Source organism: Vipera ursinii, assembly GCF_947247035.1.
Source record: "Vipera ursinii genome assembly, chromosome: 9".
In the NCBI taxonomy this organism is placed as follows: Eukaryota; Metazoa; Chordata; class Lepidosauria; order Squamata; family Viperidae; genus Vipera; species Vipera ursinii.
In genome coordinates this window covers 4,061,123-4,083,924 of record NC_139523.1, presented here as the reverse complement: position 1 = coordinate 4,083,924, position 22,802 = coordinate 4,061,123, and the positions used below count along the sequence as shown (strand labels likewise).

The 22,802-nt window shown below is 52.2% G+C and overlaps 1 protein-coding gene across 1 annotated transcript; it reads right to left on the bottom strand.

Annotated features, from left to right (window-relative positions):
- Window positions 1-77: 77 nt before the first annotated feature.
- On the bottom strand, window positions 78-22,775 carry FHL3 (four and a half LIM domains 3). The gene is made up of 6 exons (XM_083369939.1): window positions 22,686-22,775; window positions 5,978-6,160; window positions 4,081-4,255; window positions 3,831-4,000; window positions 3,550-3,736; window positions 78-3,408 (listed from the first exon to the last, which is right to left on the bottom strand). Exons 2-6 carry the CDS (start codon window positions 6,131-6,133, stop codon window positions 3,257-3,259), a joined length of 840 nt encoding a protein of 279 aa, XP_083226065.1. The 5' UTR covers window positions 6,134-6,160; window positions 22,686-22,775; the 3' UTR covers window positions 78-3,256.
- Window positions 22,776-22,802: the final 27 nt, after the last annotated feature.

Genomic DNA, 22,802 nt, shown 5'->3' with positions numbered 1-22,802 from the left:
AGTCTAGTCCAGCCCCTTGCTTGAGTAGACCTTTTACCACTCCAGACAAATTGCTGTCCAATATCTTTTTTAAAAAAAACAAACAAACACCCAGTGATGGAGCACCCACAACTTCTGAAGGCAATCCATTCCATTAATAGTTCTTTCAGGAAATGTCTCCTTAGTTCTAAATTGGATCTGTCCTTGATAAGTTTCCATTAGTTATTTCTTGTCCAGTCCTCAGGTGCTTTACAGAATAGGTTAACACCCTCTTCTCTGTAACAGCCACTCAAATATTGGAAGACTATCACCCCTACTCCCTCTCTTCATTATACTAAACATACTCAGTTCTTGCAACTGCTCACGTTTTAGCCTCCCGATCCCTTATCGTCTTTGTTGTTCTTCTCTACACTCTTTCTAGAGCCTCAACATTTTTTTTGGGGGGGGTGTGTGTATTGTGGTGACCAAAACTGGATACAGTATTCCAACTGTAGTCTTAGCAAGGCAGTGTAAAGTGGCATTGACACTTCACATGACCTTGATATAATTCTGCTGTTGAAGCAGCTAGGACTGCATTGGCTTTTTTGGTAGCTGCAGCACACTGCTGGCTCACATTTAAGTGGTTGTCCACTAGAATTTCTGGATCCCTCTTGCAGTTACTGCTATTGAGCCAGGTGTCACCTATTCTGTACCTGTGCATTTTTTTCCCCTGCCTAAGTGTAAAACTTTACTTTTCTCATCATTGAATTTCATTTTGTTAGATAGGGCCAGTCCTTCTGGATCTTTAGCCTATCTTCTGGTGTATTGGCTATTCCTCCCAGTGGGTGTCATCTGCAAATTTGATGAGTTCCCCTTCAATCCCCTAGTCTAAATCATTTATGAAGATAATGAAGAGTACTGAGCTTAAGACAAAGCCTTGGGGTACCCCACTGCATACTTCCCTCAGTGTAAATATAATTCCATTCAGGACTACACTTTGGTGATGCTGTCTATCCCATATTTTTCTATTTTATCGAGAAGTAGGTTATGGACTATTTTGTCAAATGCCAAGCATACTATGTCCACAGCATTTTGCGGGTGGACTAATTTAGTCACTTTGTCATAGAATGCAGTAAGGTTTGACTGGCACGATCTGTTTTTGAGAAATGTTGGCTTCTAATAATAGCTTTGCTGGTTTCTTGTTGTTTGTTGCTTGATTATCTTTTGGGATGGACATAACTGGACTTGGGAGAAGGGCTGATTCCAGAGCACTGTGGTTTGCAGCAGTGGGTGATCTTTCCAGGAGGCCCACGGTGGTAAAGGCAAGAAAGGGTGCCAGGCCCCTCAGGGCAGCACTGGGCCCGCCCTGCCCAGGCTGAATTAGGAGAGTTGACTGAAGCCTCTCCAGAACGCCTGTGGGGCTTCTTCTATGTGTCTGGCTTCCTTCCCCCTTGAGCTCCACCTCCTTGCCCAGAGCATCTGGTTGAAACCAGCTCGGAGGCCTTTTCGCTACTGCTCCGCCAGCCTTTACCGCATGATCTCATTTCAGCCCACAAATAAATCAGGCAGGCAGAGCAGGTCATGACCCATCCACCCCCTTGGGATAGAATCCAGATGTGGCTGGCCAAACGAAACTGATCCGCTTCCTTTTTTGGGAAGATACACCCCACCACTAATAGGTTCCAGCAGTATAGAGGTAACTAGGCACTGGGTTGCCAAGTGCCTAGAGGTGGGCCCCCACCCTCCCCCTGTTCAAATGCTACACAAGCCTCTTCAGGTAGCCCGTAATGTTGCCGAGCGTCTTCTGCAAGCAGGAAAAAGTCTGACCCAAATTTACTCCCTTTCCCAAGCGGCCGGAAGTCCCTGAACAGGAAGGAAAGGATGGCACGGGGAAGCTATAGTACACCACATCTACTTTGGCTGACGTTCAGTTATTATGAGCACAACTTGCCAGAGAGTCTTGACTTTGGTTGCAGACGTTTCCCCCTCCTTTCCACTCTGGAGGGGCTGCAGCCGAATACAGTGCCAGATTGGCCTGGAGGTGAAGCAATGCCTACTCAAAAGTGGGAACGATCCCTCAATTTTGTTATGAGACACTCTTCCCCTTCCTTGCACCAAATCCCGAGTGGAGCAGAGGTCTGGGAACACCCAGCAGCGTCCGATGGTGGGCTGGAGGACAAAGTGTTGAATTCTTTAGGATTTGGGAAACAGCTCGGTGAGAAGACTGAATGTCCAATCCAGCATGGCAAACCCATCTTATCCCTCCCCCGTTCTTGAAGTGAGTTATCCTTAATAATCCATTAACATGATTTATTAGAGAAAGTCAGAAAAGGAGGGGAGAGATCCACAGGCCAGAGGTGAGCAACCCCATCAACAGGCAGACACCCAGGGGTGGTCTCTGACTCCCCAACAGCAGAGCATCTGAGGCAATGGCTACACAGTGCATTTAAAGGAACATGCATAGCATTTCACCAAAGAAAAGCAGGAAAGCAGTTCAGGCCACAGAGAATGTTTGCAGAAAGCAACAGAGCCCCTTCCTTCCAGGTGGGAGGGCAGGATCGAAGAGTGGGAGACTCCCAGGACAGAACACAGCTAGTAGAGAGTCCAGGCCCAGAGGGGGGGAGGGTAGCGGAGGTCAGGGGATTCAAAACTCAAGCCCAGGGTTTGTGGGAGAAAAAACTAAAAGCCTTTAGCCTTGCAAGCTTTCTTTTGCAGCCACTCAGGGATTCCTGGGGACCAAAGCAAAGGAGGGATGCCCTGCCAAAGGGCTGGCTGTCACTCCAGAACTTGGGGGGGTGGTTTGAGAGAAATGGTACTCCATGCCTCAGGGGTGGAGGTCTCCATTCCCCATGCAAAAGTGAGCAGGGGGAAGTGGGGTGGCTAGAAAGAAACACGATGGTGGAGGGGGAACGGCTGAGCTTGTCCTGCTAACCGGCGGACAACCCGGGTGGATCCCAGGGAAGAGCAAATGCACTTGGGTGGGAAATGGAAGGCTGCCTCCCTCTGAGAGACACGCGCCTGCTCTCTTCTGGACCCAGAAGAAAACAGCCGTCGAGGCAGATCACGGTCGGTGGGGGTGGACGTCACCACCACGCTGCTGGTGAAAAAGGGAAGCGGCCCCAGCTCGTCAGAGACAACAGGCCAAGTGAGGAAGCCACAATTTTTGTCTGGCAGGAAAGAGGCAGCTGGCGCCGGTCAGCGATGCCAGGGAGGGGGCGACCATCCCTGCCCTGCCACTGCCCCAGCAGAGAACTTTGGCACACACACAATCTAGAGGACAACCACAGGGGATGTCCTTTCAGAGACTGTTGGCACAATCGCGACACAGGATCTCATCGCTGTCAGGGATGAAGCCCTTCCCCACCAGGGAGGTAGTACAGCGGGAGCAGCTGAAGCAACTTTGGTGCCAGTGGCGATCCTCGAAGGAGACGTACTTGCCTCCCCCAAAACCTGGAAAAAAAAAGGAGGCGGCATGGGACAGGGCCCCACCTCCATCTGATTCTGCAGAGGAGCCGGGCCGTCCGTCCGTCCGTCCGTCCCCCGCGCAACTCTCCAGAGTCAGAGGCCGGGCTGCCCTCCCGCTCGACTCACCTGTGATGGGCTTTGCGCAGGCGCTGCACTTCTTGGCATAAAGGCTGCCAAAGCACTTGATGCAGTAGGGCTGATCCTCTTGAGAGGTGAACTGCTGCCCAGCCAGGGGGGCCTGGCAGCCTGTGCAGACGAAGCACTCCTTGTGCCACGGCTCCTCCCGGTAAGTCACTCCTCCCTTGGTCAGCGACTGTGAGCACAGGAGCAGGGGTTCATCTCAGGGGCTGGCGTGGGCCCCCCTGCCCCAGCCGCATCCCCCTCCCCTCGAGCGTTCAAGACCCAACCTTCTTGCAGCGGGTGCAGCGCGGCGCAAACTTGCTCTCGTAGCAGGGGACGCAGTAATACTCCTTCTGCTCCGGGATGAAGGAACGAGCGCCAATGGGCTGCTGGCAGCTGCTGCAGATGAAGCAGTGCTCGTGCCAAGTCTGCCCGCTGTACTCCAGCTTCCGAGAGCCTGCGGGCAGAGGGATGGCGGGTGAGCACCCAAAAGCCCAGGGGCTGCTGGGTCTGGGGCTCGGGGCGTCGTCAGCGCACCTGGCATGACCACCTGCTGGCAGGCCACACACTGGGAGGAGAACTCCCGGCAATAGCAGCCGTTGCAGAGCAGCTCCTGTCCCTGGCAGGTGAAGGGCTCGTCGGCCAAGGAGCAGTCGCAGCGGAAGCAGCGGAAGCAGCCCTCGTGGTAATGGCGGTCCTCGTAGTACAGCTCCTGTGGGGGAGAGAAGCAGAGGTCAGAGGGCGGTGGCCTCCTGCTTCCAGGCACCTGGGACTGAGGTTTCTATTTCTCCTCTGGGATGGCCCCTCCATGCCGTGCAGGTAGCCCCAGAAACAGCGGCCGGAGCCTGTCGGCTGCCCCCTGCAGCTCACTCAAACGCATTCGCTCTATGCCCAGCCCAAAGCAGAGGAGGCCCTGCCCTGCCTCAGGAGCCTGAACCACACCTACAGGCTGACTCTGCCCAGCCTGAGGCAGACTTTCATCAGCAGCAAAGGACAAGAGGAGATGATGCTAACACCAGAAGCAGACGGCAACACACCCACATTTACTTTGCCCCCCCCCCATCTAAAGCACCACCACAGGTCTCAACAAATAACGCACACAAGGCATCTCTTCCGCTAATGGGATCTGGCCTATCAGGATTCTGCATAGCAGGAATGGGACCAACTTTGTGCAAAACAATTAGGTTTGACAAGAGCAACACGGTGATATCAGAGCCTTTTAACCTCCCAGGACCCTGCACCAATACCTCAAGGTAGCCGTCTTGGAACGATGACAAAAGACTGGACGGCCACCTATTTGAAATGGTACAGGGTCTCCTGCAGGGGGTTGGACTAGAAGACCTCCAAGATCCCTTCCAGCTTGATTCTGATGAATTAATTGCTGGATTCATACACATCAGACTGTCAGACTCACACAAACACAGTCACACAAGCAACTAATAAAGCTCTTGAAATCTATTTCACACTGGTCTGCCTCCCTTCCCATCCTCCTCTCATCCTTGTTTGAATCCTGTCGACCCAACCCCCAACCTTTGATTGAGCCTTGGTGGAGCAGTGGGCTAACGCCTCCTTAAGTAACACCAGCTGCCTGCAATTAGTGCAGGTTCGCATCCCACCAGGCTCAAGGTTGACTCAGCCTTCCATCCTTCCGAGGTAGGTAAAATGAGGACCCAGATTGTTGGGGGCAATAAGCTGACTTTGTAATAATGCCGCTTGGGGGGGGTGTGAAAGCCCTAATAAGCAGGCATATACATAGAATGAAGGCTACTGCTAAGCTTGTAAGCCGCCCTGAGTCTTCGGAGAAGGGCGGGATATAAATGGAATTAAAAAAAAACAACAAAAAAAACCTCAAGCCCCATCTGACCAAGGGAAGGGCAGCTCCAGAGAGCAGACAATTCCATGGTGTAACATGTGTGAATCAGGAGGCTCCTGGAACCATCCTACAAATTCTCAGGACTGAAACCTGGAGAGGCTGCTCCGAGAAAGTTCAACTGGGTAGCCACAGCAATGGTGGCAGCGGGGGCGGGCGGGAAGGATCCATGAAAGGGCTTGTAGGGGGGCTGGGAGAGAGGAATAAATAAAAGGGGTCAGCAGCTGAGAAGGTAGGTCAAAAGGGCAAGTCCTGAGTCTCGAGTAGGCCAAGGTGGCCTTGGGCCTCCTTCAGTCACGGTAGCCCCAAAGGCTGGAAGTACTGGGGCCTCTCCTCTGCTCATTGAGGTGGCTGGGTTTCTTGCTTCCTTAGCTGTTAAAGCAACGCTATGTCCTAGGGGGGTGCTGTGGGACCTTAATTCCGATTTGTTTTGGGCACTGTCTTGATCACCTGATGGTAGTTTACATTTTCCCAGGCCTTCCTTTTAAAGGTCCCATATGAACAGGGGGGGAGGGGTGGGGTGGGGGAAGCAGGGGCAGCCTGAGCAGAACTGGTGCACCTCACCCGGCAGTCATGTCCAATCAGCTCCTTGCATTCGTCACAGGTGTTGGCAAAGTGGGAGTCGTAGCAGGGGATGCAGAAGGGACCCCCATCTCCCTGGATGTACTTGCGCCCGTAAAGAGTCTCCTTGCAGCTGGCACAGTCAAAGCTCTCCGTCATGTTGCTGGCTGGAAGTGGAGGTGCTTCCTGGGAAACAAGACAAAACAAAGTGCAGTTGGCTTCCTTAGCCAAGTTTTTTTTGGGGGGGAAAGATCTGCTCGCTGGGGGAAAGTGGTCCTCTTTGTCTTGCATAGGCATACCCACACAAGCTGGAGAGAGGAGGGGTGCTGCTCCCCATGAGCTGCACAAGCCCCACCTCGCACTGGGGTCGAGTGGGGAGGGAACTGCAAGATAGGAAACGGTTCCTGAAGTTTTCAGAATCAGAATTCAATTCTTGGTGCGGTTTTCTTTTTCTACATCTCTGGATGAGCTCTAGGTACAGGGGGTCTCGGCCCTCACTTTCAAACTCTGGGTATCGGGGGCACCCTTGGCTAGGTAGCCCTCCAGCTTCCTTGGCTGTCAGCCAGGCAGCCATCTGGGAGTGGGGGCCAGTTCCCCACTCCTCACCTGCAAGTGCCTTTGTTGCCAGCAGAAAGCCAGTTCTCCCCAGAAGCTTTAGCTAGAGGCTCCCCCCCCCCATGACCACAGCGTCATCCAGTGCCGCAAAAGCAGGGAGTTCCTCCAGACCTCTCATCTCCTGTCAGCGAACGGCAGCATCCTCGCCAGATGAGCGAGGAGCTGCTGTCCTCTTCCAAAAGAGCCGATGGCTTGGTCTCCAGCCAGGAGCTCCCGCGTTAGCATGCCTGGACTAGCTGTCCTGAAACTGGGAGAGGGTGAGCAATCACTGTAGCCTCCAGGAAATTCCAGCATTTCAATTCTTTTTGAAATAAACCAGAGAAGGAAGGAGGAGGGGGGGGGGATGAAGAGGGATGAGGAAGAGGGAAAAACTGCAAAAGCAGCACACGCAGGGCCATGTTGCAACAAAAGCTGAACTTCCACCGGTCCTTGCCAAGCCAAGAGCCCTGCCTCCTGTGACAAATGCTGTCTTGAGCAGAAGAACCACATCCTGGCTCCCCAACAGCAATCTTCCCAGCCAGTGGCTGGTTTTACACTCCACGCTATGAACAAAATGGCTAGTTTTGCATTCAATAGTACCCGTGTAGCTGCCGTAAATGAAAGGCAGATTTTTATTATTCGATCGAACAACTCCAGTGCACTTGGTCACCCAGCTCTGCTGCAATGTCCCAAGTGGCTAGAAAGCTTGCGAGCTTTCTTCCGCAAACTTCATCTTTTGCCCCTTCTCCAAATGCTAATATTTCCTTACATTTGAAACCGGAACCCCAACAGACTCCAGAGACAGCAGCTCTCATTGCATGTGCTCCTCGTGTGCTTAGAGGCTATTTTGTAGGTCTCTCTGTGCCTGCCCCCTTCCCTGTCATTCAGCATCTCACCTCCAGAAATGGTGAGAATGAAGTTCCTACAGCAGCAGGGGGGGGGGGGGCGGGGGAGAAAGAGGGAGCCAACTCCTTCCCAAATCCTTTCTCTAAAACAAGAGTGTTTGCATTTGGGCAATGAGAGCCGGAGAAGAAGGGAACAGGAGAAGAAAGGAAAACTCAGTGAAACAAACGTGAGCATGGACAGGACAGGAGCCTGCAGTTGTGACCGGCAAGTCTGGGAAGAACCGGAGCAGCAGATGTCACACACCTGAGTTGGTGAGAAAGGAGGTGGACGTGCAAAGACAGGGAGGTGCTATGACAAAGACTTCCTCCACCATTAAGGCAAGATGAACTGGGAGCAGCCCAGTGAAGGAGGGCAGTGACCAGAAGCCAAGGGGTTAGAAGCCCTCTAGAAACTTAGAAACCGTGCCCAGGTTCTTAGAAGCCAAAGGTGGCAAGAGAAAGAGAGGATGGATCTCCAAAGGGTGCAAAGGAGGAGATTGTGTCTGATAAGAATCGTGACAGGTGGTGATTCATGACTACAAAAGGAATTGAAACAAAGACTACGTTGACTGGATCCATTAGCGAAAGAGGTGCACTGTCTGCCTGGAGTAAAGATCAAGGACATGACAGAACAACTCCCAAGACCTTTCCAGTCCACCGACAAGGCAATTATCCCTTCTTGCTTAGACGTGTGGAAGGAATGATATGGAGAGAGATAGCTGCAACCCAGACACCACAGGCATGCAGACCTTGGAAGGAAGCGCAAGACCTCAAGCGTGCGCTCATCGTTCTTTCAGTCCCTAAGAGAGGACCGAAAAGGCCAAGTGGATCCCTGCAAGTCATGACACGGCTACACAAATGGGGTATCCGTGGGAGCAATTTGGCTTCTGGAGCCAGGGCCTGAAATATCTACATAAAGGACTCTTGACACAAGACGGATTGCATCAAACAAGGATTGTTTTTTTTTTAAAAAAAGGGTTTGGCTAACATGGTAAAATTGGTTTCGGGTGGGCTTTAAATAGCAACTGAAGATGAAAACGCTATCATATAAAGAAATATGCACTGTAGAAAGTGAAGGTGTTGCTGAAAGGGGGGCTCTTAAAGGGGGGGGGTCCCCAAGACCTGGGCCATGACCCGGTACTGAGCCGTGGGTTGTTAGGAACCAGGCAAGCCCATAGCTCCATATGCACATGTGGTGGGCACTAGTGTGAGTGTGTGAAGCTCCCATTTGTGCAAGCCCAGATGGAGCACATGCATGTGCGAGTGCCGGCCATTTGCACAAACGGAGCTTCACATGCACGTGCAAGTGGCCACTGCTCACGCAAATGGAACTTCATGCCCGTGGAGGAGTGCCTGTCACTCGTGCAAATGGAGCTGTGCCTGCCACGCGCACGGAGCTATTTCGTCTTCCCTGCCCTCCCCCCCCCCGCTGGTCCGCAAAGCTCCTTAAACCACTCAAAGAAAAAAAACAACGGAATATAGGCTGATGAAATTCACGGCCTCCACTGCTTCTACAGTAACATTCAGTGTGAAAAATAATAAGGATAGCAGAAAACATTATAGGCACAATGGAGGTCAGGTGGATTCGCCAAAATGCAAGAGTTATTCGAAAGAAACTGAAGCAACAAAAAAGGGAACAGGATTTAAACTTGATAAAAAATCTCATCTGGAACATCTTTTTATTTCGAATGGGTCTAAATCTCCAGGAGCCGTTAAAGTGCACTGCGGGGAAGACAAGAACAACAAGGGGCAGGTCTAGACAATCCTCCATGCATTTGCCTTTGAGAAATCCAGAACAGGGAAGTGCTGGATGACTGGAAAAGGGCAGCTGTTGTCTGGAAGGAAAAGGCAAGGAAGGAAATTCCAATAAATTACAGACCAGCACTTTGAAAATGTAGTAGTAATTACAAGTATCGGCATGGGCTTCTTGCCAGATTAATTTCACCTCATTTTTTTTTGATGGGATAATTTTCCCCCAATACATGGCACACTGCTATAAATATGTATCTTGTTTTCGGTGAAGTATTGGATAAAGTCCATTGCGGCAGGCTGATTAGGATTCTAATCAATATGAACCAGAAAGTGCGACAATGATCAGGAAAGATTCCTGGGCCCCAAACCATCTACTGAAAGATGATGATCAATTATTCCTCATCAAATGAGGGCAACAGGTGGGATGCCCCAAAGATCAGTCTCGGGGCCTTTATTTTTCATCGTTTTTATGAAATGAGAAGGGGAACCAAGAAGAATTAAGACGGGGAAAATGCCTGTGAAGGGAGACACAAAGGTAGAATAGTTTATACCCTAATAGCTAATACCCTAAAAGACAGAAATATATACAGTAATAAGATTCACAATGAACGTGATAGTTAGAGAAAAGGGCTGAGACTAACAAAATGAAATTTAACAGAGATAAGCAATTATTTAAAAAAAAAGCTCAGATATGTAACTGAATAGGACCCAGAAGTGTCCTGTAGCAGCAAAGGAGACATGCAGTTTAGGTGGCTAACAAAAGTATCATGTTCCATTCATAGGACACGATCATTCCACTCTCCTACTTCAGTCAGATGCCTCTGAAGGACTGGCCCATTCTGGATGCCTCCAGAATAAAATGTAAAGGTCAATGTAAACCCTACGAAGTACAACTGAAGGAGCTGAGAAAAGACAGGGTGGTGGTGGGGGGGGGGGGAAGGACAGCATCCTTCAAACACCAGGCTATTTTTTTTATCATTCCCAAGAGCGACTTACAGAGTAAGGAATCTGTTCCGGAAAGGCATGTGATACAGAACACAGAATAACAGAGTTGGAAGGGACCTTGGAGGTCTTCTAGTCCAATCCATAGCTGACTCAGGAATTCTGGGAGTTGAAGTCCGCGAGTCATAAATGGCTGCCCAATCACTTGTTGAAAACCTCCAGGGTCGGAGCACCCACAGCTTCTGAAAGCAATTCATTCCACTGGTGGTGATAAGCATGTCCTCCCTCTGTCCAGATAGTTGAACTCCTGCAATTGGCTTGCAAGGGTCTCTCCCAACCTAGCGATTACATTAAGCTTACTGGCCCACCCTCCAAGGAGGCTGGGAAACAGATGCTTCCCTCAGTGACCCGGCCTTAGAACCCACCGTCCATTAAATCTCTGCTTCCCCATCCCCACCCTGGGGCCGTAAGCAACTTGAAAGGCACTTTTTCCCCCCCCACAACAAACAAGATATTTCGAGGCTTCCAGAAAGAGTGGAACTGTTCAAATCATTAACATTCACCGCAAGCAAGCCTTGACATTGGGGCTCACTGCCCACATGGAGCCTTCTGAATCATTCGACTCCCGTTTCAGGGAGGTGAGAGCCAAGCGGGCGGACTGATGGGGAGCAGCAGCACAGCGGTTCCCTGACAGCCCAAGACTCGAGTAAGCACCTTCTTCACAGCCAGAGCAGGCCTGGCCTCGGCCCCGGCGACTCTGCTCTGTGCCCTCCCAGAGCCCAAGCATGCTTGAGGATGCCGCCCCCCCCCCAGCTCAGCATAGGTGACAGCCTAGGTCTGGTGGGCTGCCTCTCCCCCCCCCCGCTTTTAGCACTACTGTGTGACTGTAGTGGGTGGGGGTTTGCGGGCCCCCCCCCAAGGCTCAGTGTTCTGGCTCCCAGGTTCGTAAATGAGGTGATGACTTTTAGTTGACAAGGAAGCGGGACTTTTGGTGACAAGTTCATAAGGGAGGCAAAGTCCACGTTTCCTGCAAGCTTTAGCAGCAAGAAACAGCCCTTCTCACTGGGGGCCCAACGCAACTGACTATTCAGCTGAAAAGCCCTCTTTAGCCGCAATGGGCAGAAGGAATATCCTTGAGGGGAGAGAACCAGAATCAAGACCACAGGAGCACAGAAAGAAAATCCAAGTCTGGGGCCAAAATGTAATTTGAGAAAGCATCTCACGCAAGACCCTATTCTCATGAAGAGAAAGGGATGGAGGAGGGGGAAGAGCGTTCAGACTTGCAAGATTCTGTTCCTGCAACCCTATAACAGAAGTAACAGCGGTAGTCCTCGGTTAACAACCACTCATTCACCAAGCCTTCAAAGTTACGAGGGTCCTGGACGAACGGTGCTTACAAGTCCTCGAAGCTTCAGCCATTCCAGCACCCCACAGTCACATTACTATTTGTGATTTGGGCACTTGGTAACTGGCTCACACTTATGAGGGTTACAGTGTCCCGCAGTCACGTGGTTGCCATTTTCAACCTTCCCTGTCAACTTCCTACAAAGTCAACCAAGGGAAGCTGGCAGAGAACGTTGCTTGAGAAAGTCTCCCCCATCTGTGCATCCTGCCTGTCCCTCCGTGCTGCGCCCTGCCCCCACCCACTCAGGCGCCCTCTTCCACCTGGCAGCACTCACCCCACACCTCGCCACATCGCTCCCTCCCAGCAGCAGCTGCTGACTTGCCTGGCCTCTTGCTTGCAAGCCACCTGGGGCGTGCAACTTCCTTCCAGCTTCCCCAGAGTTTGGTTGTTGGAAGCTTATAAGAAATTGTGAGGAGACCCACAACCTTTGCTTAAAGGCAGCAAGAGAGATAGCAGGAACAGCTGTTGCTAAGCAATGTGGCCACATGAGGTTGCATTTTACAAGCAGTCCCAATTGCCACTGTAAAGGCTACTGCTACTGTATTAGCTTGCATGACTTTGGTTTCCTGGTCTGGGTTTTCTTGGAGAGCTGGCAGTCTCCAAGGACAGCCCCTTAAAGAAGATATTGCAGTGATTTGGGTACCCTCCTGTAGCTGGGCCTGCCTTTTACAGGAAAGGCAGCCGCAAAGAGGGGTTCTTGGCTGCTGTCCTTCCATGGCCCCCCAACAAACCTGCTTCTTCTGTGGAAGCACAGTCCCTCCTACAGGTCAGAGGGACCCCAGGGCCAGAGTCACTTGTCTGATTATCCAACCCGTGTCCTCATCGCATGACTCCCTAAAACAAGCAGGGCTGGAATAGAGGAAGGTGCTCTATTGTGCTCAGGCAAACCAAAGCGGAAACTTGACGGAGACGGTGCTCTCCTTGGAACTGGTTGTGTGTTCAGCCAGGGGAGGCAGCAGTTCTCCATCTTCCACATACTAATGTTGCTCAACTGCTCAAGGGAACTTTTTTCCCCAAATTTGGTCAAAACAGGCTCGCTCCACGGTGGTGACTCTTTGTTTGGAGAGCTGCCATGGGGGGGGGGAGAGAGAGAGACGGGGAGGATATAAATCAGGTGTTTAAGGGTGTGAAGGCTTTGCAACCCTCCCTGATGAGAAATCAAGTCAAGTGCCCGTATCTTGGTTACTGACAATAAAAAAAGAACTTTTGATCTCTTTTCCAGCAAGGAACACCCCCCTCCCCCGTCTGAAATGACACAGAGCTGATGGACTCAGGCTGTTCTTCTCCGGCCATCTGCTGCTGTGTGTTTGCGAGCGAGCGGGAGAGGGGTGGGGGGAAGGCTGGATAGAATTCCCTCAGCAGAGACTGGGCACGGGCCATCCAGTATCTATTACAGCCCTAGCGCAAACCAACCGTAACTCTCTACGAAAGCTTTTCTTCTTTTAAAGCCCTGCACAACTCAGTACTCCCAGCCCGGTCAAAAGCGCCAATGCTCAAGCAAGGAGGAGGAATCTTTCCCAGGAAGAGACCTTTCAAGGCCGTGATGAATGTCCTCTTCGGTGCCACGGCTCAGAGGCAAGCCATCCCATTTCACTGGGGAGATTTGGGGGGAAGCATCATCGTAGAGTTCAGCTTGCCACGCTTGAGAGAGCACGCTGACCCAAACTACCCCAGAAGGAAGCTCAGAGATGCCTACGATGAAAGGGTTGCGGAGGAGACAAAGGGGACCCCTCCCCCCACCGCATTCATCTATTAAATTCAGGAAACTAGGAAAAATATCCCCCCCCCATGTGAACCACAGATCCAAGAGGCAGACTGAGTATTCCTCCTCCTGGAAGCAAGGAGTCCACCAAGCCCATCTCCCACAGTGCAATTGATCTGAGGGCAAAGAGGGAAGTTTGCATCTGGACGGGTGAGAGCAACTTCTGATTAAACCCTGCTTTGCCAGGAGTAACCCTCTGGCAGGGAACACGCTCCCTCGGAGGGAGGTCCTCCTGACTGGTGGCAACTGCGTAAACAGCAGGTAAAAACCAAGCTCAGCTTGCAGCCATACCAGGTAGAGAAAAGGAAATGCCAGGGGGACAACATAAGACATTCTGTCAGGCAGCTGTTGGAAATGATCCCAAACCGAGACTGGCACAAACCAGGCCAGATAACACCAGCTGCCTGCAATTAGTGCAGGTTCGCATCCCACCAGGCTCAAGGTTGACTCAGCCTTCCATCCTTCCGAGGTAGGTAAAATGAGTACCCAGATTGTTGGGGGCAATAAGCTGACTTTGTAATAATGCCGCTTGGGGTGTGTGTGAAAGCCCTAATAAGCAGGCATATACATAGAATGAAGGCTACTGCTAAGCTTGTAAGCTGCCCTGAGTCTTCGGAGAAGGGCGGGATATAAATGGAATTAAAATTAAAAAAAAATATCGGTGAGTGCGTTGGGGAGAACGTCCTGCCATGGTTGGGAAATGCCATCTTAAAGTTACCTCAAGAGCTTCCAGCCCAGGACACACTGCTGCTTCCTAGTCCTAAACCAGGGGTAGGCACCCTGGGCTCTTTTACGACTCGTGGACTTCAACTCCCAGAATTCCTGAGCCAGCGTGGCTCAGCTTGGAAACCTCTCCCTTTCCCCTCAGCAAGGCTGGCTCAGGAATTCTGGGAGTTGAAGTCCATGAGTGGTAAAAGAGATAAAGTTGCTTACCCCTGTCCTAAAGCAACCTTAAGAACCTGGCAGGATGTAGCATTGTCCTGATAGTCCTCTGGATTTGCACAACAGTGGTAGAGCCAGAATTTTTAAGAAGGCCAGTTTGGTCTAGTGCAGGGGTAGGCAACCTTGGCTCTTTTATGACTCGTGGACTTCTGGCTCAGGAATTCTGGGAGTTGAAGTCCACGAGTCGTAAGAGAGCCAAAGTTGCCTACCCCTGTCCTAAACCAACCCCTTTATGAGACAGCACCAGGATCTGCCCATCTGGCCCAGACTTCTAGGAGAGGCCCACTGATGACCCTCCCACCCAAAGTGCAAAGGAAATGGATGAGGCAGTGCTCCTTCTCTGGGGTAGCCCCTCTCATTGGAAGGTCCTCTGGATGGACACGTAGCTTCCATCCTGTTGACCAGGGGTCTTCAAACTTGGCCCTTTTATGACTTGTGGACTTCAACTCCCAGAATTCCTCAGCCAGCTTTGCTGGCTGAGGAATTCTGGGAGTTGAAGTCCACAAGTCATAAAAGGGCCAAGTTTGAAGACCCCTGCTGTTGACATTTCTCAAGCAGATAAAGCCAATGAGATTCAACAGAGCTTAGCCCAAGCTGACTATAAGGATTTATGGTTGTGTGATTATGGGTGGACAGATTATTCCATTACATTATTGTGTTATTCTACTTCTGTTGATCGACTGTGCACTGCCCAGAGTCCACTAGGCTATAGACACTGTTAAATAAACCAACATCTGCACTGAAATTTTCACATGGCTCCTCCAACCTGCCCTACAGGGCCTATGGCAGGGGTGTCAAACTCAATTTCATTGAGGGCCGCATCAGCACTGCAGTTGCCCTCAGGGGGCCGGGTGGGCGTGGCCTACTGGGTGGGCGTGGCTAGAGTGCGTATGGCCTACCGGGTGGGCGTGGCCAGCTCTACATCGTTCGCATCAAGGGTGCCTATGGGGGCCTGGGCAGGAGTGGGACAGATCTGGGGGTCTCTGGCAGAAGGAGGGTCTCTGGGTCAGGGCCAAGGCAGTGGGGGCCGTTCCCTCACTCTTTCCAGGATGGTTTTGCGGGCCACATGAAACCACTTCGCGGGCCGGATCCGACCCCCGGGCCTTGTGTTTGACATGTCTGGCCTATGGCATCACCTTCTTGCATACATCCTTACAATTGGGGGTAGGCGTTCAAGTATAAAGGGATTTTTTTTGGGGGGGGGAGAGGGCGCTGCTGATCTGGCACCTGCTGGTCCATGACTGGTGAGCACCTAGCAGGAAGGGGTGCTCTCAACAAACAGCCACTGAGTTGAGGCTGAACGTGGTCTAAGAGCCACAGAGCCAGCCCTCAGGGAGGGAGGGCAATTTTGAAATCCACAAGGAAGCTTCCTGCTCTGCTGAAAGTTTCACCTTTGGGCAGAAAAGCAGTTGCAAAACATAAACCTGCCGGCGCCACGCCTGATTCACCCGAGGAGACAGACTGACACATCCGAGGGAGCAAGTTTGTTTTTCCACATTCTAAGCTGGGGAGAGCTTCCGTGGCAGGAGTGACGGGGCACCAATGGAAAACCTGAGGCCAGATCCACCTGGATCCCCTCTATGCCACTAAGAACATTGGCTCGGTGGCGTATGTCGCAAAGGGTACCAAAAATCAGTCAGCACCATCCAAGACCAGGATCCCCTGGTCACAAAAGGCAAAACCCAAATTAACTGTTACGTTTTTAATGGGAAAAGTGTGAGGGGGATTTTTCCATCTTTGCCCTGTCCCTCCTTCCTCCACCTAGACATGCGGATGACAGCCATCCCCACAGGCAAAGGCAGAAGAGACGGGCCACTCCGAACCAGAGGACCCAATCCAGGGGCAGGAAACCCCCCCACTGACAATCTGTTCCGAACCTTTTGCACTCATGAACCTCTAAACAACAGTGTGGAGAAGGTCTAGGTGGGGGGGGGGAGCAACCTCACCCATCCGTCCGCTTTCATTTGGTCACCATGGGAGTTTTCAGAGAAGAGAATAATGAGGATTGCATTTGGGTTTACCTCCATATTGCCTCCACTTTTTAAAGGCCTTTACAAACCAAATGTCAGCGTTTATTTACCCTGTTGTCAAATATCAGCCGTGCTTCGTACATTGGGTACATGGTCTGACTTTAGCCCACCCCTCCCCACCCCACCTGACCTTCAGCCTCCTCTTCAGCTATCAGAAAGGGCTTCTCTCCAATTGGAAAGCTCTGCCGTGCTTGGGATTCAACTGGAGTCATATCCAAATTAGTCTTGACTTTTGACAGTTGGCAAGGCAACTTCAGAGCTTTCAAAACAAGAGGCTGAAAGAACAGTGGCAACTTGAGCCCCAGTGCTCCATGGGGTCTGTAGCTGCTGCAACACTGGGGTTCAAAAAGGACCCAGAAATTCAAGCAATTTTCCTTCACTTTGCAAAGTTGGGTCAAGGTGTTCAAGCCAATGTCATAAAGCACAAGAATGCATTGTATAAAGCGTTAAGGGCAGACCTGCTTCTTGGCCAGTACAATGGTGCAGGAAATTTTTTTGACTGACACATAATGCGAGGTCAGTCGCAATGCTCAGAACTACCAAATAACTGAATGCCTGTCATTCTAAAGAAGGGTGTGGGTATAATGGTATCTGTGAATTCTTGTAATCTTTCATCTGCTAGCCCTTTAAAATGCACACAGATGCAACAATATTAAACCTCTCTCTAGAATTGAACTAAAAGAGATATACTGGCAGCTCCCAACTGATGCACAGCACATACCCTTTTCCACCAAGCTCTAGTATGGAGTTGCCTAGGAAAGAGGTGAAAAGCAGGCATTAAAGCGGTAACAGAGGTTCGAGGCTCTTCTTGAGAGATTGAAAGCCCTCTTTAAAAGGCAGTTCTGTAGGAGATGACCAGGTTCAGTCCGGAGTCCCTGTGCCCTTGAAAAGAGACCTAAGTCCAGCCTCCCTTGAAGTCCCTTGACTCTTATCTGGCGCCAATTCACACTGACTATTAGTAGATCAGGTCCTTGTGAATGAATAGACTGCATAGGATAAATTTGCTTTTGAACTCTATCCTGGCTCCTTGTTCCTGACAGTTCAGTGGCTGAGTGAGAGAAAAGGTGGGGGCTACAGATGCAGCTTTGTATGGAGAAAGAGCAGGTGATCTTCCTCAGTCCCAGACAGGTTCTCCCACTCCTTTCTTTAGGCAAGGTGGTGATCCTCTACACACACGCGCACACACACACACACACTCCAACGAACACCCTAATGACTTTCCAAGTGTAGCATAAAGGGGTGGAATCAATACACGGCTGGCAGAAGAGTAACATAGCTGTCTGTCACAATCCCCAAGTCTATTTTGGTTGCTGTGCAGCCTGGGAAAGAATAGGGAGGCATGCCCTGATGACAGAGAGAGCAGGTGGAAAAGGGCAGCCTCCAACACGGGAGGAGGCCAAGGTCTTTGGCCAGCTGCTTTGGACCCTCCAGGCACCCGTATGATGGGTCACCACAGAAGGACCTTCTAATCTGGAACCAGTATTTTTAGTCTGAGAGATGCCAGGCATTAGTGAAAGCAGGAAAGAGAGCAGAAGATTCAAGCCAGCAGCTGCGCTTGGCAGAAGCCAGCACGCTGGGAGGGGAGGGGGAGCATCCAGGCATTTGTAGCAAGCCCCCCGACACAGAAAAATGGGGTGTCTTGAGGAGAGGCTCCACTGCAGCAGGAGGGCTGCTTCCTGAAGATTAACGTTCAGTTGGTTTAACTGTGTGCTCACAGAGGCCTTGAGTCCTTGACAAGGGGATCGCTGTAGACAGACCCCCTTGCGGTTCCTTGTGGCTCCCACGCCGTCTGCCGAAACCTGCAGCAATGACCCTGCCAAAGCACGAAGCCTTTGGATGTGTGTCTGAGGCCCTGGGCTGCCCAAAAGAAAGCAGTTGCACTCTACACTCTGCAGCCTACACTTTCTTCCTACTTAGCCATGCACAGGAAGTTGGTCAGCATTGGAAGCTTGCGGCCTCTCTCTTGGCATACAAATGCAGCATGACTTAAATCTGGTTTATTTATTTTTTTCCTTTTCATGTTGCCCAGCCAGGGACCTTTGGGAAATCCAGGGCTGCAAAAGGAGAAACAGCACATTCCCAACACTCTCATGGGGCTGCTGACGTGGATCCCTGGCACAGCCATGACCGCCAAGATGATCTCCATTTGCCTTAGCTATTCACCCATCCCCCCCCTCACCCCAGGTGGGGATCAAGGCCAGGCCAGGAGGCTGCCGAAGGCCCAGCGGAGCCTGGCACCCAGGAGGGCAGCAGATACAGCACAAAGCAAGCGCTGAGTTCCATTCCCCACCTGGGAACCAGAACAGAGCCTGGCGGAGGCTGCAGGGAGCTACCTTTGAGACCTTAAGACTCACACTGGCCCTGTGTGAGATTGTGAAATGAATCAGCAGCTGGGAGGAAGGGAGAAAAGGGAAGCCACATTGCGAAAGCAAAGCCAGGCAGCCTTGGGCCAAGCCTCTCTGAGCAAGACCTCGGCTTCTGCATGGGAATCACTCCAGATCTCTGAGGGAATGGCTTCATCTGACAACAAAAGAGGTGGTTTCTCTGGGAAGGCGGGTTGGCGGTGGGCGGGGGGGGGGGAGATGGGGTGGAAAGATCTGGAAAGAGAACATTCCAGACCACTGAGTCAACCTGCCCAGGGCTGGGGGTGAATTGGTGGATACAGTGGCTTCTTCAGTAGCCTCAAAATAGATCCCAAGCCCACAAGGCTCAAAAGAAGGGGCTCTGGAGAGGTTGCCTGTCTCTGCCACCCGTGTTGCAACCTCAGGGGCTCGGTCTGGGTGGGAGAAGTTCCTCAAGCGCAGGGGGCTTCTCTGTACTTCTGCCAAACCTGCTCTTCAGGCCACTATTTATTTGATATAAACTATCTGCTTCATTGGGCGATTCACTGCATGGATCTTCAATTTCACCTGGTTGTCAAGTGAGTCTAGGATAAATGCAAGAGAACTTTTTAAACAAGAAGTTTATGGTTACTCCTGTTGCAAATCCAGGTCCTGAAAGACTGAGTAACTCAGGAGTGGGGGGAGTGTCTGGAGAAAGGATTGATGGGCTGCCCCACCCAGACTCCATCGCCTGGAATCAGACCACAATTTCCTATTTGAGTTGTAACTGAAGATACGTGAGAGTCCAGATGGCCTTTGCACCCAAGGAGGCAGACAAGGAGGGGAAAGAGCAATCCCATCCATTTGCATGGCCTTGCCATCCAGCCTGAGTCTCAAAAGCCTCTTTCAGGTGCCTCAGCACGAGGTCCATGTAGAAGCAAAAGGGAGACGCGATTCATGCCTCCAGAGACCCTGACCCAAACACTGTGGGGCCGGTTTTGCAACCTCATCCCCCCAGAGGAATCTAGGAAAGTATCAACCTGTCCCCAGCTGGAAGGACATGGCACTTTGGCTGGATTGGATACCAGAAGCAGAGCAAGGACAACTCTCTCCAAGGATAATCTTTGCAGCGGCAGCAACAACAAAAACGGGGGCCAATCTCCACCCTAAGCACCGACCAGGCCAGAGAGCATCGTAAAGAACTAACCCCAACCCCATGCTTCATGTTTGGAAAGACCCAGCCAGGCTCTGAGCTGCCATGACCAAAAGTTCAGAAAGCTTTCAGCATCTTGGCCAGAGGATCGGGAGGTGTGTGTGTGTGTGGAGGCATCTCAAGGTGCTACAGATGCCATGCAGGAAGCTGTGGGCTTGAGCTGGCTTTTCTGCTTTGAAAGCCAGCAACCAGAAACTGTTAGTCTTAGCAGTGCCTCACAGCCAAGTCCGTCTCCAGGCTGGCTGCTCCTTGGCACCGTTCCTCGGGTTGAATCCCCTACGGAATGCAGTGTGGCCCCAGAGAACGAGCCTGCTGCTCTAGGAATAGCAGAGAACGGATTCAATAGCTGCTGTACTCCATTTCCCAGCCACTGTTTTCTTTGGCCAGAGATTTCAGCTGCCCTGGCAGCCCATTTTGCAGCAGGAAACATACAAGGGCCACCAGAGCTGGTGGCTTTATCTATTCCCCCCCTCCCCCCCAGTACGATTGGCTCCCACCGTGGCTGCATTGGAAAAAGCTCTGAAATCCTCCAGGGGTTTTTAGGGTACACCGTCCAGGGTTGTTGTAGAACCTGGCAATCTGAAATAAATAGCTACAAGTGGGCAGGAGGCAAATTGCTCATTTTGCGAATGTGCACATGGGGAGATCGAACAGTTTTCAATTAGGCACTTAGATCCTGGCCTGCGAGAGGACTCAAGCGTTCCCCAGGGAAACAGGTCCGACTGTACAGAAGACGGCAGGGTTCTGCCAGCAGCTAAGCTGGCTTGCTATCTCTGAGTCTCACAAATGCCCCCACCACACATGGAGTCTCCTCCAGGCACCCCCAGCTGCCAGAGACACTGGAATCCAGTGTGTTGTGAGAAGAAAGCATTGCTCACTAGTCACAAAATATCGAATATCTGGTATTGCAAACCGGGTGCTACTTGACCAGTTCAACATAGAGGAAAACTGCTCCGTCAACCCCGTTAATGCATCCCAAGGTTACAGTGGCTGCACTGCTGACTTAATTTTTGGTCTCCTAGGACACCCAGGCCTTCGCACACACATTGTTGGTGAGACAAATGTCCTTTACTGTGCATCTGGTTTTCCCTATTTAAATGCAGAATGCCACATTTCTCACCACTGGACTGCGTATGATCAGAGAGGGCCCAGTGTCAAATCTACTGAGATCCCTTTGAAGATTGATTCTGGTCACCAAATCGTATTCTATGTCAATCCTGCAAATGCCACCCCATTTAGAAATACATGGTAGGAGGAAATCAAACAGTCTCTCATCAACGTGGTTTGACCCTGTTGGCATGGAGTTTATGCTGACCCAGCCAGCACCCCAATAAGGAAACCTCCACCCTCCAAACAACAGCTGGTTCCTGGGACTGGAGTCTTCTACTAAAATCCTCCTGAAGCTGGAAGCCTTTCTGCTTTCCGATGAAAAACCGCATGCTGGAGAGGGACCCTGGTCAGGATCTTAACACACCCACAGTAACAACACGAAAATGGCATGCAAATGCTCTGGAGTCAAGTATTACAATTTCACCTTGTTTTTTTTTCCTCCTAGCATGAACTTTTCATTTTCACAAATGAAAACGAAGCACACACACACACACCCGCCAATTATCTCTTCAAGGAACCACCGCTCTTTGGCGATGCAATAGTAGCCAACACCTCCCAGATGAAATTCTCCCCAGCTGGGACTCCAGAAGCTCCTTTAGGAATAAGCAGCACAACGGGTCACCTGGTAAGATGCCAAGCGGGCACCTCCAGGGCGAGACTCTGGCCCCACTCCTCGAGGGCTCAACTTTTTAGCAGCCTTTGGTAAGGAAGTCTGTCTCCCCCTCCTGCGACCGAGATAAGCAGCCAACTTCCTAAGCAGCAGAGACCCTTCGACGGAGGCAGCGGGGCTGACGGGGCACTCGCTTTCCGCCAGTTCCAGCTGCAGTTTTCAAACTGACCGAAGAACAAAGAACCCAAACTGGCGGAGGGGGGGGGCAGCGGGAATGGAGAAGGTTTGAGCCAAGATTCACGAAGAGATCGCGGCATTGCTGGCAGCGGATGGGAGAGGGACGGTCGCCAACTTGTGCCCCCTCTGCCTTTCGCCCACAGCTCCAGAGCGAGGAGGGAAGCGGCCCCCCCGGACCCCCTCGGGGCCTCCAGGAAGGAAGCCTCTAATCCCGGCAGGGCCGGCGGGACCAGGTCCCTCGCTAACGGGGAGGGGGGAGACGGGAAATCTGCCCCGTCCGCCTGCAGAGCAACGAGGGGAATCTCCTGGGACTGAAGTGGGTGACCCGAGAAGGGCGTCCGCGGCTCAACCCCCCCCGTCCGCCAGCCTCGCCCCTCCCGGAGACCTCGGGCCGGCCGTCCTCCGCTCCCGAAGCCGAGCAGGCTGCGGAGACCCCGCCCCAGCCGAAAAGAGGAGATCGGCTCCGTCGAGAAGCCCCTCTGGGCCGCCGCACTTGGGGAGGCTCTGGTCCAGGGGTAGGCAAGCTCGGCTCTTTTAGGACTCGTGGACTTCAACTCCCAGAATTCCTGAGCCAGCTATGCTGGCTCAGGAATTCTGGGAGTTGAAGTCCACGAGTCCTAAAAGAGCCGAGCTTGCCTACCCCTGCTCTGCTCGGACAGCCCGAAGGGGAAACGCCAGGCCGAGCGGCCGCGCCTCCCCATCCCCATTCAAACTGCCGCCGGGCACTTTCCGCCTCCGACGACCCACTCGGGCTCCAGCGTCGGCCGCTCCGCCCCGGGCATATAGATCCAGGAGGGGAAGCGCGAACAAAGGGACAAAGGGGCGGCTTTCCCCCCCTTCGATCGCCCGAGCCTCCCCGCTGCTGCAGCCGCCGGCAACGCGCCCCCGCCGCCCCTCGCCCGCTCTTACCCGCAGCGGTCCGGCGCGCGACGGGGCCCGTGGGAGGCAGCCCGCCGAGTCCGAGCGGCCACGCCACCCGCCCGCCTTGCCCCCTGGAGGGCGGGGCCTCGGAGCGCGGGGGCGGGG